At 40.7% G+C, this 19167-nt stretch overlaps 1 protein-coding gene across 2 annotated transcripts in view; it reads left to right on the top strand.

Moving 5' to 3' along the window:
* Positions 1–19167, top strand: part of LOC107720110 (Krueppel-like factor 12) — a 47061-nt gene that overhangs the window by 9912 nt on the left and 17982 nt on the right. For both annotated transcript variants that reach the window (XM_016527715.1, XM_016527712.1), the window contains exon 2: positions 15426–15508. In XM_016527715.1, coding sequence (XP_016383201.1) covers positions 15443–15508 — 66 coding nt within the window. In that variant the 5' untranslated portion in view covers positions 15426–15442. The remainder of the gene's footprint in view (positions 1–15425; positions 15509–19167) is intronic.

Below are 19167 nucleotides of genomic sequence, written 5' to 3'. Positions count from 1 at the left end.
CCAGGGGAACCCCCCGGCTGAAGAGATCTTTGCGCCACGGCCTCAGGGCTTCGATGCAGAGACTGCGATGCGCAAACGGTCCACGCCGTCCATGGGACTCGAGATTTCAGCCATAACTGCAGCGGGCGCATGTGTAGTAAACCCAGATGACATACTGATGCCGCTGCCATGAGTCCCAGCAGCCTCTGACAGAGCTGCGTCCATGCACTTCGAGAAAGTGCGCGGGGCCAAAGCCAACCAAAACAGGAGAACAGATTATTGGTACGCTGTGCCCTCGAAAGCAAATCTCAGAAAGCGTCTGTGATGCGCTGCTATCTGAATGTGAAAGTACGCGTCCTTTAAATTCACGGACGCAAACAGTACCCGGGGGGGAATTCGTGCCAGGATCTGTTTTATCATCCTGAACGCATGCTTGCAGAGCGCTCTGTTGATGGGCCTGAGATCTAGAATCGGGCGGAGTCCTCCATCTCTCTTGGGCACCATAAAATGGTGGTTGTAAAACCCGCTCTCCAGCTCACTCGGAGGGACTCGTTCTACCGCTCCTTTTTCTAGCAGGTTGCATACCTCTTGTCTCAGAACCAGGGCATTTCGAGGCAATGTTAGAGACTTCACCATGCCGTTGAAAAGGGGTAGTCTGCGTCTGAATTCAAGGGCGTACGCACGCTCTATCACACGGAGTAACCAGCGCGAGATTCCCGGAATAGTTTCCCACGCGCTCAGGAACTGACATAGCGGCTTGGTCGTTGGATGCGCCAGCGAGTGCTGCACGGCTATAACATGTGTGAGCAGCGGCTCTGCACCGCTCTGAGGCGGGGCGAGCGGCGCTACATTGACTGAGTGAGGAGGAAAGAGCTCTTTTATGCACATGTATGCATTTTTTAATGATCCCACACACATCAAACACAAATTTGAACAATTTTGAGACAGATTGGGGGCTGGGCCGATCGCGTAGGCTACTCTTCCCTCCTCTCCGGGCTGTCAGGATGACGGCTTGTCAGCTGACGACGGGCGGGAGTCACGGCGCGGGCTCCTCCGCTTGCCATGGTGCCTCTTCCCGGGTCCCTTTACACTTTTCTCCGCACATCCGGCTCCTGGCAGCAGCGGTCGCGGGCCTGGTGTCCCTGCACTGTGATGAGCCGTGCGCCAAAGAAGACCTCGATCTCGCGGTCTGTTGCTGGAAAGTGCACCTCGGCAAAACGAGGCTCATTGCTTTGCATGGCGCGCATTTTAACCAGTGTGGGCGGCGGCATCTGCGTCTGTCACTACAGACTGTGAATGGCTATACGACCCAGTTGAACACCACTTCGTAGGGGCGTGAACAACTGACGTAATAGTCCAGCGAAATCTGGAAGGCTGATAAGACGCGCGCCTGGGCATCAGGTGACTCCTCGCCTTCACGCGCTTTTCCAAGCAGGGGCATCAGGTGACTCCTTGCCTTCGCGTGCTTTTCCAAGCAGGGGCATCAGGTGACTCCTTGCCGCTTTACTGCTGGTGAGTGGGTAAGCGACTGAAGCGCTTGTCGCCGCACTGAAGCGGGTGTTGCATATCGCCCTGAATGATTGATAGAGCGGAGTCCTCTACACACGGCAGCCGCTGATGTGGTGCTGGTATCATGTGAATGAAAGAGCAGTGTCTTCCAAACACGGCAGCCACTGATGTGGTGCACTCCTTGCCGCTTTACTGCTGGTGAGTGGGTAAGCGACTGAAGCACTTGTCGCCGCACTGAAGCGGGGGCTGCATATCGCCCTGAATGAGTGAGAGAGCGGAGTCCTCTACACACGGCAGCCGCTGATTTGGGGCTGGTATCATGTGAATGAGAGAGCAGTGTCTTCCAAACACGGCAGCCGCTGATGAGGGGCTGGTATCGTGTGAACGAGTGCGGAGTCAGAGATTGTGCTTTGCACACGGCAGAATGCCGCTCTGAGGCGGGGAGCTGCACACTTTTTAGACAGTGGGTCGTGCGGCATCTGCGGTGACATGAGAACACTTAGCTCCAGTATCTGCACTCAGCTCTCCGCTCCGCCATGGAAGGGGGACGTGAGAAGCCGGGCTGATGTCCTGCAGGTTCGATGGGTGAGAGGAATGCGGACATTTTGTCGGCATGAACTCATCACCAGAGTCCTTATGGTCCACCACTGATAGAGGGCAGACGGACTCATCTGGCATCTGAAGAAAAATGTCATACTCACCTGAACGCTGCAGAGGAGCGGCAATCCAGGCACCGCCCTCTGATGAGCGAACCTTAAGTGAGCTGTAATAGTTTATAAGCCATATTCTTAGGTTATTCAGCAAAGTGAAGGAGAAGATTCTGATGTAATTGTCACGTGCACCGCATTTTATACTGCCTCTCGAGCGCATCAGTATTTGCATGCGATTTGCATACTTCGCAACAATTGGCCAGTCATTTGGACTGGCGTGAGCCAATAGGACTTCAGGAAAGGTTGGAAGGGAAGGAGTTCCCATAACGGAGAAATGTCTCCGTGATGTCTCGTGAAAGCTCGAGAGGGAACTACTGTACATTGCATGGCGGAAGGATTAATAATGGGTTATCAATAAATGGTTACATTTTCGTTGCTGTTTGTTTATTTTATGAGACTTTGCCAGCTATATGTATAGTAACCATTTAGTAGCAACTGGTGAGTTCATGACTTCTTGGGGATAATTGCTTTTATTCTTTTTAAGTTTACGTTTTTCATCTAATATTTATCATTTGTTTTATTTCAGCTTTATTTCAATTACCAAAAATGATTCTTAATCATTTTCATTAACAATACCACTACTAAACTAGAAATGTCCCCGGTTTTCATTTGGGAAATATGGTCACCTTACAGTACTCCAACTGCAGACTTGAGACGTGACACACTCTGAGAGGGAGAGAAAGAGAGCGAGAGCTGTGAGGCATTACTGGTCAGAGGCAGTTCATTAGCTTTCTTTTCTGAATTGGAGATGAGGTTGGATTTCCAGTTCCTGTGCAAACTGAAGGCTTGGAGGGAGAAAATATGAAGTAGGAGCAGCATAGCAGCACATGCGCATTCCTTATTGATCCAGCACAGATCATCAGCATTTAAGTTCACCTCTCTCCAGCTAATTCCCTCTGCGGTGACCACTCCGCCCATACCTCTCGGAGCAATTGAAGTTTTTGTGTCAGGTCTATTTTAAAGCACGGGCCACTGAGACCACTGCACTTTAACTAAAGAGGGAAGGGAAGAGGTGTGCTAGCAGTGGCTGAAGGGAAGAGGTGTGCTAGCAGTGGCTGGGGTCGCCCCTCTCTTCTGCAGCCTACCATTGCAGATTAGTAGTGTAGGTAACAGCAGATTTCTATGTATTTAATTTTAGGGCTGGGCAGTATAGCTAAGAAATTAAATATTTTGTTGTTAAATTCTATTCTCTGAATTAAGTAGATTAAAAAATATATTTAATGTAAGAACTAAAAGTAAAAATCTGGTTTATTTAATGCTTTACGCATTTCCACACACTGTTTTACTTTATTTTATTGAAACTTAACAACCAACAATTGTTGCATAATTTTATGTCGCCAGAAAAATCACTGCAAATATATTGTGAATATTTAATATATCATCCTGCCCTATTTCAACTTTGTTACTGTTAAACCAGTATAACACTTTACTGAGACGGAAATACGTATGTGTGTGTATGTGGTGATATGTTGGAAAATCATGAGAAATTTGTCAGAGGTCAGACAGATTTGGCAGAGGAACCAAAGCTCAGGAAGCCAGACAGGTTTACGAGAAGCTGCAAAGCCACGTGAATGAAAAAACCCACAATGCCTTTGCTTTAGCGGTAAAGACGCCCCTTTGCTGCTCAGTTAAAAGCCTGTCTCGCTACATTCTGAAACTTCAAACAAAATAGCTAAGCTCTGACTAAATGTGTTACGGATGTGTTTACTGATACTAAGCCCTTTAATTCTGTTTTCACAAACTTTGACACAGATTTTTCAGCTGAAAATGCTGATTAGGAACAGGTGACCAGGAGGATGCAAATATTGCAACTGTGTAGATGATGTATATTTTCTCAAAACAGTAGTATTAGTATTTTTCCTAGCATTACATTCTATAACATGGATTCCACTGAACATTATTTTTGTGGTTTTAAAAAATGGATGAGTGAAGAGTCGACTCTGTCCCCTCTTTTCTCCTTGATTGCCTTTTACACAACTCATGACCTCTCACCCCCATAGCTCAGATCAATCAGTAAATAAACCTGAGTGGTATCATTTATCTTGTAATATTATGTAATATGGGAAAGGATTTCAGAATAGGCTAATATTTGTGTTTCATGAATATGTTTGAAAGCCTAATGGGCATTTTAATACCCGATTTCTTTCCTTTTCTGAATTCTGAACAAACTGAATGGCAGAAATAGCCACGATTTCTCTTGCTCCATCATAAAGGTACAACAGTGCCAGAGTTTGACTGTGTCCAGCCGTTTATATGCAAGTGGTGCGGACTAGGGCAGTTTCTCATGGGCTGAGCTGTCTTATCCTCATTGGATCACTGACACAGGATCTCCCCGTGCAGAAATAGCCAGAGCCCAAGGGCAATTTGCTAGACTACGGGTGCTTCCGTCAGCCTGTGGTTTGGAAAGTTGGCCTAGTGTTTACAAGAGCCTCAGCGTTCTATTAAAGGTCTCTCACTTCCTATCAGGTGTGTGAGGCCTAGTGATGGGGGTAATGGTGTAAAATTGATGTACAGTTCAGTCTTTTGACAGCTGGCCCCAGCATTTGACTGTGCTGATGGGCTTTAGGGCTTCTTCTAGGTGAACTGGATTATGTTCTGTGCATCTTGATTGCATTGACATTGCTCTAAAACTGGCATTCGAGAGTAGTACGTTCCCTTGTGACTTCATTTTTTGTTCAGAAGAGTTTATCTGGTCATGTCTTTCAGCACTTTTTCTGTTCATCTCTGAGTCAGAGTACATTTGTCACACTCAGAAAAATAAAGAGAGCTACAAGACAGCGAATCTGCTTGGTTGGGGGCCCGAGTGAATGACAGGCATTGTTGTGTGGCTGTTTTTAGCCAGAGAAAAATGGCAAAGTGGGCTCCCTGAGGTGAAGCGCTACCACCTGGATGCGCAGGGAAGAGAACACATGCTCACATTACTTATCCACAAACTCAGCTGGTACTGAAGCAGCACATCTCTCTAGAGCTCGAATCCAAAAAGGTCCTAAAAGCAGCCAAAGTCTTAGGGCAGACTTGCCTGCCAAGGAAAATGTGCCTTATGAAATGGAAAGTCTGAAGTCATTCACAGTATGGCAGAAAAGATTAACCAAGAAATACAGTCCGCACCGAAGTATGGGAGGCATTGGGGTTAGAATCCACGATATCCACCAAGAAGAGATGTGAATGTGGGTGTGATTGTATGTTATGATGCTTTCTGAAATTCATTCGCTGTTCAGTTTGTGTAAGGGAAGAAGTTAATGTTTTTTTGTTTTTGTTTGTTTGTTTGTTTTTGTTAGCCATCAAGAATTAAGTTCCTCTTCAAATGCAGTACATACTCAGACAATACATGACCTTAGATGTGTAAGATGAACTTGGTGAAGTTCCACTTGTGAAAAGTTTTTAAGCGTGCAACAAAAAAGTGATAGTGTCGGATGGTAGTGCCATAGTATTACGTCATATATTCAGCAAATTTCAGTTCTATTTCATTTATATATAGTATGTATATATTTAGTATATATTATATATAGTATATATATATATATATATATATATATATATATATGTGTGTGTGTGTTTTCATAATACAAATTGTTCCAAAACTTGATTTTATCAGTTCTTGGAAGCAGATGCTGGTTAATGGTTGACCGTAGATCTCAAAAATGAATGTATGACCATGTGCGAACAAAAAAATTATTGATAGTGAAACATTAAGCTTATCACATAATTACCCCTAACTCTTGATAGGTTAAGGAATTTCTATGTCCAGCATGACAGTAAATGGAAAGGTGGTATTTAGCCTGCATGTTCTCTGCTGGGGACGACAGAGTGCTGACTCGTATTATTTGCTTTTTATGGGGCCTCTAAAGAGGGAAGTGAGCTTGAGCTGAGTTCTGTCTTGCAGACATTGTCTGACAGTGCCCAGGGGAAGCCTTATTCTCATTGCATCATGTGGACTTTCTGTATGTAAAAACAATTTTTGACTTTACAATTAAAGGTAATTGTAATTTTGTATTTTGACTTTGGACCGGAGCTATCTGTTTTTGCGAACAATGGAAGACTGTTTATCTAACCAGTCTTCAGGAAGCCTCTTTACAGACAGTCAATGTTTTTACAATCTGTTGGTAGCACTAGTGGTTCCGAAATTGCACAATTCATCTTTAAAGGGGTCATATGATGCGATTTCAAGTTTTCCTTTCTCTTTGGCATGTTACAAGCTGATTGTGCATAGATAAGATCCCTGAAGTTGCAAAGACTAAAGTCTCAAAACCAAAGAGATATTCTTTATCAAAGTTAAGACTCTGCCACGCCCCCCTAAAACGGCTCGTTCTAACACGCCCCCACATATCTACCTCACTATGTGGAAATATTAGCATAATGCCGCCCAAATGTGCACGCAAAGAAAAAAGGCGTGGTTTCAGTAACGAAAACGAAGCGTTTGAGAGAGGCGGGGCATAGAGGACTTACAATAATGTACAGTATTTGAAAAATAATGTGGTTTTTGAACATTAAAGCATGTCAACATATTCTGTTACACCAAATACACAAAATAATGATCTTTAAAAAAAGCATCATATGACCCCTTTAATATTTCCAAAGGGTTCGTTTTTTGCAACTCAAACGACAAGGTAATCTATTTACAAGAGCTCAACGGGGAACAGCTCTCAATAGCTCTTATCCTCAGTGTGGAGGCTGATGTTACTTAAAATGCTGTTGTTTTGCTCTGGTTGAGCCTGAGAGGCTCACTTGGCATGTTTGAGTTCAGTGTTCTTATCTGGCTCTTGGCTGGGCTCCAGTGCCTATCTCCCTCCCCAACCACCTTCTCCTCTTCTCATCCCCATTCGCATTTCCCCCTTCGGTCCGTGGCAGCAGGACTAGCCTCTGTGCCACAGATGCCCACAGTTGCTCAGGGCTCTCGACATGGGAACAAAGCATTGGCAGGACCAAGGGAACCCGTCTGTTAGTGTACTACTCCTCCAGTGCAAAAATCTAAAATTTCAGATATGAAACGCCTCCAAGCAGTAGGATGATCATCCTGTTCCTCTTTCTTTTCTGCTCATGTTCCAAATGAATTTTGTCTTGTTATTCTGAAATGTTTGAGTATTTTATTGTAGGATACATAATATATCGGTATAGTACCATGTAATTTATCGGCTGATATTACACATTTTTTTATATTGTTGAATACATATTGGCCTACTGTACAGTATATAGAATATTATATTGTGCATGGCAGTGTTGTTGTTGTTAACTAAAACTAAAACTATTAAATGTTTTTTTTGCTAATTGAAATAAAGCTGAAATAAAATGTAAATATTAGACTTAATTTACTTATTTTTGTTAGTTACCAAGGCAAAATTTATATTTTTCATTTAAGTTGAAGTACTGAAATTACTGAAATAAAACTGAATATAGAACATTATATTACTGTTAGGAAATAAAGTTAAAAAAGTAATCCAAATGACAAAAGAACATAACCATATTACTAAAACTTAAATTAAAATTAAAAAGATAGTTGAAAATATTAAAATAAAAGCTAATTAAAAATATTAATATAATAGTAAAAAATTAACACTGCATGCTCATTTCCCCTATTTTTGCATTTATATTACCTAATTTAATAACATTGTTAAATGTGAACTTTAGCAAATCTTAAAATGAATACCCATTTTGTCATACTGCACATGCAATGTTGTGATGTGTAAATTCACTTGAAACAATTAAAGTTTTTTGTATTTTTCTTTAGTTTATTTAGGTAAAATAGTATAGAATTTAATATCAGACATAACACAAAAACAATTATCTTCTTGTCTGTATCGACCAGACTTTTAGATGTCAAACAAGTTTTATACACCTTGAGCCTCGACAGATTTATATTACTCTAGAAATACCTCCAAACTACTTAAATAGAGGTTCCTCCTGTGCACCGCAACACCCCTCACATCAATGCAACACCAGGCTTGGCAAGGCAGAAAGTTACACAATGAGGTATGCAACGGGCTTCAGGGGGGTAAGTTGAATGCTCTTTAATCACTGTGTAGCAAGGTCAGCGTGGGGTCCAGGAAGGTCAGGCTTTTCCACCCAGACCTGTCACCTCATATTGATCCGCTCATCATTCGTTGGGGTCTGCTCGGCGATTACGCCCCCCGCGCAGTGTCTCCGCCGGCACCCACGTCCATCGGGGAGTTCTGGAGCTACGGCTGGGCATGGGAGGGCCAGCCAATCCCCTCCCCTGGCTCCCCCATCCTCAGCCGGAATCAGATCCCAGGCGGACCTCCTCCCTGTTGCCCTGTTTCCAGTTGAATTGCCCTCATTCTTCTCAGGGAGCCTCTTGGGGGACGGCTCCAGCCGTGCATGGCAATGAGATGCCTGAGCACTCAGCCACTGCACCACCCATGCTCATAACACTCACACCTGGGATCACCATTTCATTTCAGCATCCCGGTGAAATGGAAAGGTGATCTCTCTCTCTCACTCCATTGTTCTCTTTCCATTTCTTCAGGTCTAAAGCGATAGTTGCCCAAAAATGAAAATTCTGTCATCAATTACTCACCCTTGTGTCATTCCAAACCTGTATTGCTTTCTTGCTTCTGTGGAACACAAAAGAAGATATTTAGAAAAATGTTTCAATGGGTTTTTTGACAATACAATGAAAGTCAATGGGGTCCAAACTATTTTTTATTTATTGTATGGATAACAAATGAAACATCCTTATAATAAGAATGTCTTTCCAAACCTGTATGACTTTCTTTCTTCTGGGGAACACAAAATAAGTTTTTATTTATTGTATGGATAAAAACAGTTGAAGCATTCTTCAAAATATCTTCTTTTGTGTTCCCCAGTAGAGGGAAATGCATACAGATCTCTTGTTCTGTGTGTTTGATCAAATTGAAGGCAGTCCATGGCAAACAAATGGTATAACTAAACTTAAGATTATTCATTATCCATAAACAATATCATTACATCTAAGTCTTAATGTGAAAATTCCTTTGTTAGGGTCTTCAGGGTAATACACTGACAGTATACTTGATTAGATAAATCACACCGATGATTTGACGTGGAACATTTGCGCTGTTTGGAGGAAAATGGATCTAGAATTAGTCATCGTTACTCTTGCCTCTCGTATCACCTTGGCACTGTTACCTACAGTTGGCGATACACCATCCTCCATCACAACCTCTTGATTAAGTGTTAATCAATTGGAGCTAAGATAGACAAATTGTGCCTAAATGTTAACCTCATGGTGCTGTACTCAATTATGCTAATAATCTGTTCATTTGATGGTTAATGAAACAACTGAGACCTTGCTCGTGGTATTGATTTCCCATTTGGAGCTCTCTTAAGGGACAAGGTTAGTTAGGTAAGAGGTTGGTTCATTTATCTGATCTAATGATCAATGTCTCAGAGTGATATGCTTACACAATACACATGAGCGTGATGACAGCTCCTTGGACACAAAAAAAATAGCCGGCTCTTGAACAGCGAGTGCCCTGGTCAACTGTGAAACCTCGCATGTCAATACAGAAGGACAATAACCCTCTGAGCTCCAACTTGAGTTGCCATGGCAACATTATCTCAGCCTACCACTACCTGGAGCCATTGGACATCCTGATCACAATATCAATCCAGTGCACACGGATTAGCTTGGAAGCACGCTTTGTCAATGACGAACGTTGGGTTAAAATTCACACAGAAATTATATTTTGCTTTTAACTTCACATAAATAAGACTCCTTTCTAAGAAAAGCCAGAAAGCTTGTTAAATACAGTGTAACTGCTAATGGCTAACATGCATACTTACAGACATAAATAAAGTCTCATATGCTCACCAAGGCTGCATTTATTTGATCTGAAATACAGTAAAAAGAGTAATATTGTGCAATATTATTATAATTTAAAATAACGTTTTTCAATTTTAATGCATTTTAAAATGAAATGTATTCCTGTGATGGCAAAGCGGAATTTTCAGCAGTCATTACTGCAGTCTTCAGTGTCACACAATGATTCAGAAATCATTGATATGCTGCTTTGATAATAATAAAAATGTTTCTTAAGCACCAGTGTTAAAAACAGTTGTGCATTTTTTCAGGATTCTTTGATAAAAAGAAAGGTCAAAAGAACAGTGCTTATTTGAAATAGAAATCTTTTGTAACATGATACATTTCTTAACTGTCAATTTTGATCAATTTAATGCCTTCTAGGGCTGTCAAAATGGCTGAAAAACTAAATTCGAATTTTGTACAGCAAAATATTATGCATGTTTCTTCAAAGCATAATAAAATAACACGACTATCTTTGAAAAAAGTGCATAATGTTTAAAATAATGTTTATAAACCTTATATAATTAAAGTTGCTTAAACAATTAGAAACAAAACAGAATCATGCATGTATGTATAGTTTAATACAAAGGACCGAAAACCAATCACAAAGAGTACTTTCTTCATGTAAAAACATGAGATGCAGTGGGATGGGGAAAAACCGCCATAAAGTCTTGAGACATGTTTTTAAAAAGTTTAACTTATATTAATTTTCCATAGCTTTCTAAACATGCCGCTCTCTTGTGCGAGACGCGAGTGCAATGGTGATAGATGTCCCTCTAGAAAATGTGATAAATATGCATTCTGTGTGAATGGTATGGTTTCGGTTTTGACGAAAACATCATCTCCGCATTGATGTTCTTTTTTCCCGCAATATTTTGAATGAACAACGTAGCAGCTCCGCATCTAGTGTGTTCAACTGGATAGACTAACAAAAACATTAAAATGCAATGACACTTACATCGTCGTCGCATTTTGTGCGCCACTGATAAGGCTGTCTGACGCACACCTAAAATTCAAATGCAACGTTTTTGCATTCGAATGTGGATTTTTATTTTAAATTCGACGAATATTCGAAATTCTATTTTTGTTTTGACAGCCCTAATGCCTTCTTTGCTGAATAAATATATTAACTTATTTCTGTTTCAAAATTAAATTCTTACTGACCCAAAACTTTTCAACAGTAGTGTATGTAAAAACGTTTTTGATATGTTCAGATGTTTAATTGTTATACATTTTTCAAAATGTTGGAAAATAGTTTGATCTGTTTACTGTTTGACACAGGGTTTTGTCATTTTGCATGTTATTTTTCCTCAGTAAAACTATACCATTTTATTAAAAAATGTATAAATTAAGACAAAAATTATTAAACACGACATGACAAAATATTAGCTTCTTTTTTTTTGTCGAAGCACAATCACTACCAAAACAATAACTGTGTGAAAGTGAACACTGCCTGTAAAAACATGAAAATGTTGGTTCATCCGGTGGACCGTAGTGTTCTCTCATCTTCACCAGAATGGGTTCAGCCTAAGTGCTGAGTCGAGAACTGGGCCTCATTTCCTGCCGCCCATGCCAGGAGTGAAGTGTAATAGAGATGTTTAAAGCGTATCTGCTTTGCTTGCATTCCATCATGTGCTGCTGCTAAAATAATAAGTGCACGGGTTACTTCGGGACACATCCCTCTGAGCAACAATCGCATTGTTGTGATTGGCTCTTTCGTAAGGTTCCCTTTTCTAAGAGTTGTAACAACTCCGAAAACCACACTGACCGTGTTTGCAACACTCGTCTGTGGATCGTAGGAGCATCTGTCACATCTAAGTAAGTCATTTTGACAGGCAGAGATTTATGCTCACTCTTTTCTATCCTCAAGACAAGTCATCTATCTGTTTGTTTGTGTGCGAGCTTGTCCCTTCCGACAGGCGAAACCCAAACAAACATGAGGAAACATGAATATTGCATTTCCCAAGATGCTCATGCGTCTATTACTGTGCCTTTATGGTGTTAAACATGGTAAATTGAGTAGACGGGGGAGAGAAACTGTCTCGGTGGGAGTGCTGGAGCATCTCATCTCCCCATCATGCAGTGCTCCAAGAGCCATATTAACTTGAAATCAGATTCCACCAGTTCATTAAAGCTGTCCTTGTGCATCCCTTGGATGTTGAGGGAGATGGCCACTTTTTCATGTGTGAGAGAGTCTGGTAGAGCAATGCCCACTGTAAAGCACAGAGCTGTAACAAGGCTGGAATCTTTGTTCCAAGGCTCAGACGCCTGAGAGGAGTTTGCACAAAGACATGGATTCTGTTAGAAAGTCTTGTCGTTTGTGTGAATATACAAGAAGAGAAATGTCAGGAGACTGTGATAGCAGTTTGCGTGCACGTATGTAGATGTGTGTGTATGTTTTGTATGAGTGAGTGCACGTGTTTGCTAGCACTAGCTCTATACAGACATGGTCGCCTAGGTGATGCTACATGTTCTTTCCTATCTACAGGCCCCCTTTACACCTGGCATTAATGAGTTTCCGGTGAACGGATCACTGAAAACACGTTCAAAGGTGGTCTAGGATGGATTTTGACGAGATTTAGGACATACATCCTATTAATTATTCAAATATCTTAGGAATTGGCATATTAATAACCAATAAAGTTGTTAATGATGTTGTTTTTTTCTGCAGCAAGACCGTATTTATACTATATTTTTATAATTTAAGTATATTATACAGGATGTGCTGTTTAACTGAGCTCTATATGCTTTATATTTTACTCTATTCTTTTTTTTTTGCTGCATAAAAACACCAGGCAGAGGGACTTCTGAAAATTAGCCTTTTGGCTAATTTGGGTACATTTGCATTTACTTTAATGTTTTTTAATGTACAATGTCTCTTTTTAAATAAATAAATGACTGAATCAATCAATCAGCCTTTCGTATCCACATTCAGCTACTCAAGTAAACTGTAATGAGGTTACTTTGAATATAATTCTGTCACATTGAGTTTGTGCAAGCAATGCTTTTAACAATGTCTAAAAAGACAGCTGACACTGACATCTGATTTTCTTAGCATTATCCAATTATTTATTTACTCATTTGGCTGGATTAGACTCATTTTATCTTTTCAAAGGGAGCTTTTTTTTTCATTTTTCTTCCATTATAATCCCTATATTGTAGCTGCAGTCCGTAACTTTTTTTGGTTAAAAATGATCCAAAACCAGCCAGTGTTCAAAACTATCTCCTTACCTTAGCCCGATTCACAATGGTAAACTTGTAATAATGTGTTCTAATTTGAGTGGTACTGATAGGTTTCCGCAGGAAATACGAGTTTGCCACCATTTGACTTTGCGTCATTGTCACGTCTGTATACATTAAGAAGGAGTCCCGGCTAGTAGGCTATGTCGCATGTGAGGATACTGCAGGTGACAGATCATATATAGCCTTTTCTCACAGCAGCTGGAATAATTAAATTTATTTTGATGGCAGATTGTAATCCAGAAAGGTCCAAACTACAATCATCAGTGACAACTGGAGATTCACCTGTAGTCAAAAGCAAAAGACGTTTTAAGCTATCGTTAGATTTAATCACCATTGGTAGTGCGATTTATCGTAATGCTTTTTTTTTCTCAGTTGGTCAGAGCAAAAGTAGCAGACATGTTACTTACTTGTTCAAATGACATTTTCCGGTGAAAATTCTTATTTGGTCATACTTTCAAGACGTAGAATCTGTGATTCTGAAGTACAGTATCCACACCAGTGCGGTGACTGACAGCCACACATACTCCTCAAAACATTAGATTCATCTGCGCTGAGGAGCCATGCCGATGCGCAACTCATGTAAAGATGATAATTCCACAAATAACTGCAATTGCAGGTTTCAAACAGAGATGGCCACAAAGAGGCAAAACTTACCGACACGTAAATGCTGATTGGTTGCACGACTAAGTGCAATCAAAAACGTTTCAAGCTATTCAGTAGAGCTTTCCTTTTATTGCTATTAGCAGTTCTGGGTGGTTTGGCCAAAATCTGTATCACTGTTTTTTGTTTTTTTTAGGATTCTGATGGTTCCACAATTTATCACGGTTTTTCCCTGACTGTGCCTTTGTACGAATCAGAATACATGAAACAGTTGCAGAACCACTGCATTTTAATCACAATCCAAACAAACATGCTACATATTTTTTATGTAAAATAGATTGTATAATTTAAAATTTTGAAGCAATAACAGAATTGTCTGACCTTAGATTTTTGAAATTATGCTACATAAAACATATCTGCATGAAACAAAAACAGCAGATGGGCTGAATAAGACGTAAATTCACTCTCTGACAGCAGGTGGCACTTATGGAACAGCAGCGATACAGAGTTTCCTTGGTTATCGCTGTAAACACAGCAGCATTGCACTTTTAAATACTACATACATATGCAATATATATGGAGGTAAGATAAAAAGAAAATACCATCTAAACTTTTCTGAAGACAGCCAGTTCCCCAGAGATATATTCACATAAACCCCCACCCCCAATTCAGGATTTAGTTTTTTTTTTTCCAATAAGCATGGTGAAGTGAGTTTGCTCTGCCTGCAGCATCTTCAGCTTCTCTGGTTTCTGTTAACTATTATTTACAGTTGGTTTATTTGTCCAGTTAAATAATTTGTTGTATGTTATTAATAGTTCTCCAAATGTTAGTCAGACTCAGAACAAGTCTATGCAGTTAACAGGGATCCCCTCTTAATTCATGACACTGTACATGTTGCTCAGCCACTTGTACTGGTATGCAGGTTTTTTTTTAATGTATACCGTGTGTGTAGTTGGTACATCACCAATAACTGGTATATCACCCAGCACTAGCTATTAGCTTGCTAACTGAAGGCTAATAAAATCACAAAAGGTATATGTTTAATTTGACCATTTTAGCTTCAGATATATGTGATATGTAACTAAAAATCATCAATGAACATTTTGATTGATTGTTTTTTTGGTTTATTTTTAACCAGGCACAGAATAGAGTAACCATAACATGTTGCCTCAGCTGATGGAGTGGCTTTGGGATTCAAGGGGGATATAATTATCTGTGTTTATTATATATAAATTATATATAAAACCATACTTCATACTGTATTTATCCTGTATTCTCTCAGCATTGACATGATTCAGTGTTATGGCTTCCTTACTATGCTACATTCTGTGTCACTCACTCTTCACAACTATTTAGGTGTAAAATACCAGCCAAAATACAGCCCAGATGCGTTTGTTTACCCTCGGCCATAAACCTGAACTGTTTACTAACTGCATACCTTGATGACTTCATTGCCTGTTGCATTGTAGCCTGTGCTATTGTTCAGAGCTTACTAGGTCTGATTTAGTCACGGAAAAGGTGAGAGGAGTCACACGCAGCAGCTTTCTCATGCCTTTCTCTTTTTCTCTCTCTCTCTCGGCTCGCAGACGCCATCAATAACAGGATGTTAATGCTAGACGGAATGCCTGCAGTCCGAGTCAAAGCAGAACCTCTGGAATCTGAGAGAGGGGTAAGAGAACAGTTGTTTTTCATACAATTTTTGTCCTAACCTCCAATCTACACTCCCATACCACCCTCTACTTCTTTCACCCCTCTCACGCCCACCCCCTCACTGAGATACCCCTAATTACTCCCAGGCGCTTGTGTGTGTGTGTGTGTGTGCAAAGCAGCCCTGATGTGGAGAGCCACAGCTGGAGCAGGAATGCTCCCAGGGCTTACAGTCAGGGCCACTGCAGCCAGGGCAGCCATTTTGGCAGGGCTCAAGCACAGATGCAGAGACACTGCTGTGGGGAGTCATTCTCTCTTTTTTGTCATTAATTCTTCATATGCTGCTTACCTAAGTGCACTTGTACTGTACATGATCATCCAGGCTCTCTTCCAGGCATTATCAGAGTATGTATAAACTATATATCAGGGGTTTTCAAACTGGGGTCCAGGGGCCCGCAAGAGAGAAACAGCCCTAAAATATACATTACATAAAATACATTAATCTTAAATATCTTTAAAAAAAATCTTGCTGACATGCTTCACAGATTTCCTACACTCAGAAAATAAGGTACAAAAACTGCTATTGGGGCGGTACCCTTTTAAAAGGTATTAATATGTAGCATTTAGGTACTAATATGCACTCTTTAGGGGTAAATATGTTACAAAGGTGTACCGGTACGGAAAAGAAAAGCACAAATGCAGGTATGGACTATTTTCTTGGAGAGAGAACTTGTGAATAGTTGCGTCTGAGAGCCAACGACGTACCCTTGTTGTGTTCTACTTCACAAGCCAGCATAGCAACACCTTGCTTCCTTACTGCCAAAGACTGGTAGACATATTTATCCATATGTGTCGCAATCCTGCCTAGCGCCAGGAAGTGTGCAACCTACACAATGGCTCTTTGAAGTGCATCTCATCCAACAAACACGGACATGGTCGTCGTTCTGGTGGCCACTTGCCAAGACCTTGCTCAGAATTGTTTGCCCCAGTTAATGCCCTCACCAGCTAGACCGATATCACACGCAGGATCCCTGAATAAAGTGAAAGTCATCAGTAAAGAGCCAAGGTGGAATGTACAGAGGAGAGAGCTATTAAGGTTTGAAAACATTTCTACAGAAAGTGACATTCAAACAAGAACAGGAATCTTCTTGCAAAACAACTATCACCTCATAGCCTTTGATTTACACTTTATTCCATATGAAAGGAGGTCATGTGTGCTACAGTACACCATAGTTCACAGTTTCACTTTGCTACAGTTTACAGTTTCATCTGATTTTTTTTTTCCTTTACACATTTCATCGTGAAACACTGTATGATGTGTACAGCCTAATGGATCAGCCAGTGATACCATCTGAATAATCATGAGCACCTCATGAGTGCAGTTCTTGATTATCTGCCGTTTTTATCTTCAAGTGCCTCGAACCTGCCTTGGAGCAAAATAAAAACACAGTGAAACAAAATTCAGAGCTCTACAAGGCCAAACTGACTACAGTGTAAAGAGAGGAGATGAGATCTATTTGAGAAGGAGGTTTGTCTCAGAGGGGATGCAAAGACCTGAGGCTACAGTGGCCGCAGGCACAGATCCGCACAATGTCCTATATACACACACAAACAAAAAAACGTATGCAGTGTAAAGCCTCTTAAGCATACCCTGAAGGGTACATAACAGAATTCAATAGAACTAGAGCGAGAGTTCACTACAGACAAACACTCTACTGAGTGATTTTTTCAGCAGGAATCATGGCGATTGCATTACTGCTCCAAGGTGGTGTTCTGAAGGAAATGACCAGAAACATTTTGTCCTTTTTGCTAGGAACACAAAGGATCTCTTAGGTATTACCGAGGCAGGTTTTTCAATTATAGCGAGTCTGATGATGCTGATTGGTCATTAGCGGCACCTCCCTTCCTCTTTCATACAACCCTCATTAGTAGGTTGCTGATTGCATGCTATGCTAATAGAAATTCACTCACTGGGTTTGATTACCACCCTGTCTGTGCAGCTGTGCAGCATTTTTCAAGACTAAAATACTAAAATTCACTAAAAATCTACATTATAATAAAACATTATCATTTATAAAGTACATTGTACAAATTACATGTCCTACATTTCCTATGAAATAAAGAATCGAAGTAGAAAAATCAACATTTCACCGAAGGGTTATTATTTGATTTGCGACCAAGTTAATGGATAATAAAATGACGTGATATGTATAATCTGAATCAACAGATATATAACATTTTCTGAAAACGTTCATGTCTGTTGTGGTTTTAAATTGTTAACCCATGTTTTATGTATTTGTTTAATAACGTCTTGCCAATTTGTTTGTTTTAGAATATTTTCATTAATTAATTTTAGAATTCTTTTTATTGTTAAAATGCTTCAAATGCAGTGAAGTTGGGGGAAAGGGTTAATGGGGTTTGGTATAAAAAATGATGGTTAAAGCAGCATGTTTTCAAATGCAAAATGTTAATATTTTAACTGGCCCACAAAAGAGAAATGAGATATTTACAGACCCTATAATCACATGATAGCTCCACCAGTCAACGGGGCAGTTGTGGCCTAATGGTTAGAGAGTCGGACTTGTAACCCTAAGGATTCAAGTCTCGGTATTGGCAGTGATTGTAGGTGGAGGGAGTGAATGTACAACGCTCTCTTCCACCCTCAATACCATGACTGAGGTGAGACCCTTGAGCAAGTCACCGAACCCCCAACTGCTCCCCGGGTGCCACAGCAAAAATGGCTGCCCACTGCTCCGGGTGTGTGTTCACGGTGTATGTGTGTGTGTGTGTTTGTTCACTATTCACTGCTGTGTGTGTGTCCACTTGAATGTGTTAAATGTCACACTTTGCAGAAAGGGTCTCTTTGTTCTAAAAATACTGCTCCTTTCCCTGCCCAATCAAATGAGTATTGTAAGCCTGACCTTGAGGTCATGTGTCCTGACCTGTGAGCTGTGACAGTGCACTCTGAACCCTGAATGACCCAACCTGGGGTTTTATGGGTCATGTCAGCATATTTAATTGCTTGACATTTGTTTGTTTTTGGATTCAAATGCAGTTATATTGTACCGCATACTGCTGATTCACGGGTCGGTAAGGCTCAGAGTGACTCCACGTGTCCAGAGTAAAAATAGTATGAGCTCGGTGTGGATTTGCTACAGGCCCACTCAGTCTGCCTAAAGAAAAGTGAGTCTATAAACAAAGTCGAGACGTGATTCTGCAGCAAACCGTTTATCACATCTGCCGTCGCAATTCGAGAACTTTTCCCCTCGGTTTAATGAGCTGCTCTGTCATGATTATCTGCCTGCCTAGGAGCGATCATTTCACCGTATGCGCTTGCTGCAGAGAGGAACGCTCTGTCTGCTAGCACTTTATTTATGCTGTTTTCTTGGGCAGACACCCATGTGAAGTTGACAGATCCGGTCTCCACGATGATGTTCTTTTAGATGTGAAAGCTACATTTTGTCCGTGTTCCAGACTACGACAAAAAAAATATATTGACAACAGTTGCGAAGACGTATTCAGGGCCATTACAGAGTTTAAAACGGACTCCCTCACTGAGCCTTGAATCATTTTGCTGTCACAATTGAAAAACATTACAAACCGTTTTTTTCCCCCTTAAATTTGAAATTATATAAAGAAGAAAAAATCTTTTTGTATCTTTGATATATGTATACCCTTTTC

This window comes from Sinocyclocheilus rhinocerous, unplaced genomic scaffold (assembly GCF_001515625.1).
Source record: "Sinocyclocheilus rhinocerous isolate Xijiao unplaced genomic scaffold, SAMN03320098_v1.1 scaffold631, whole genome shotgun sequence".
Lineage (NCBI taxonomy): Eukaryota > Metazoa > Chordata > Actinopteri > Cypriniformes > Cyprinidae > Sinocyclocheilus > Sinocyclocheilus rhinocerous.
The sequence above is the reverse complement of the archived record's forward strand: the minus strand, read 5'-3'. Positions and strand labels throughout refer to the sequence as shown.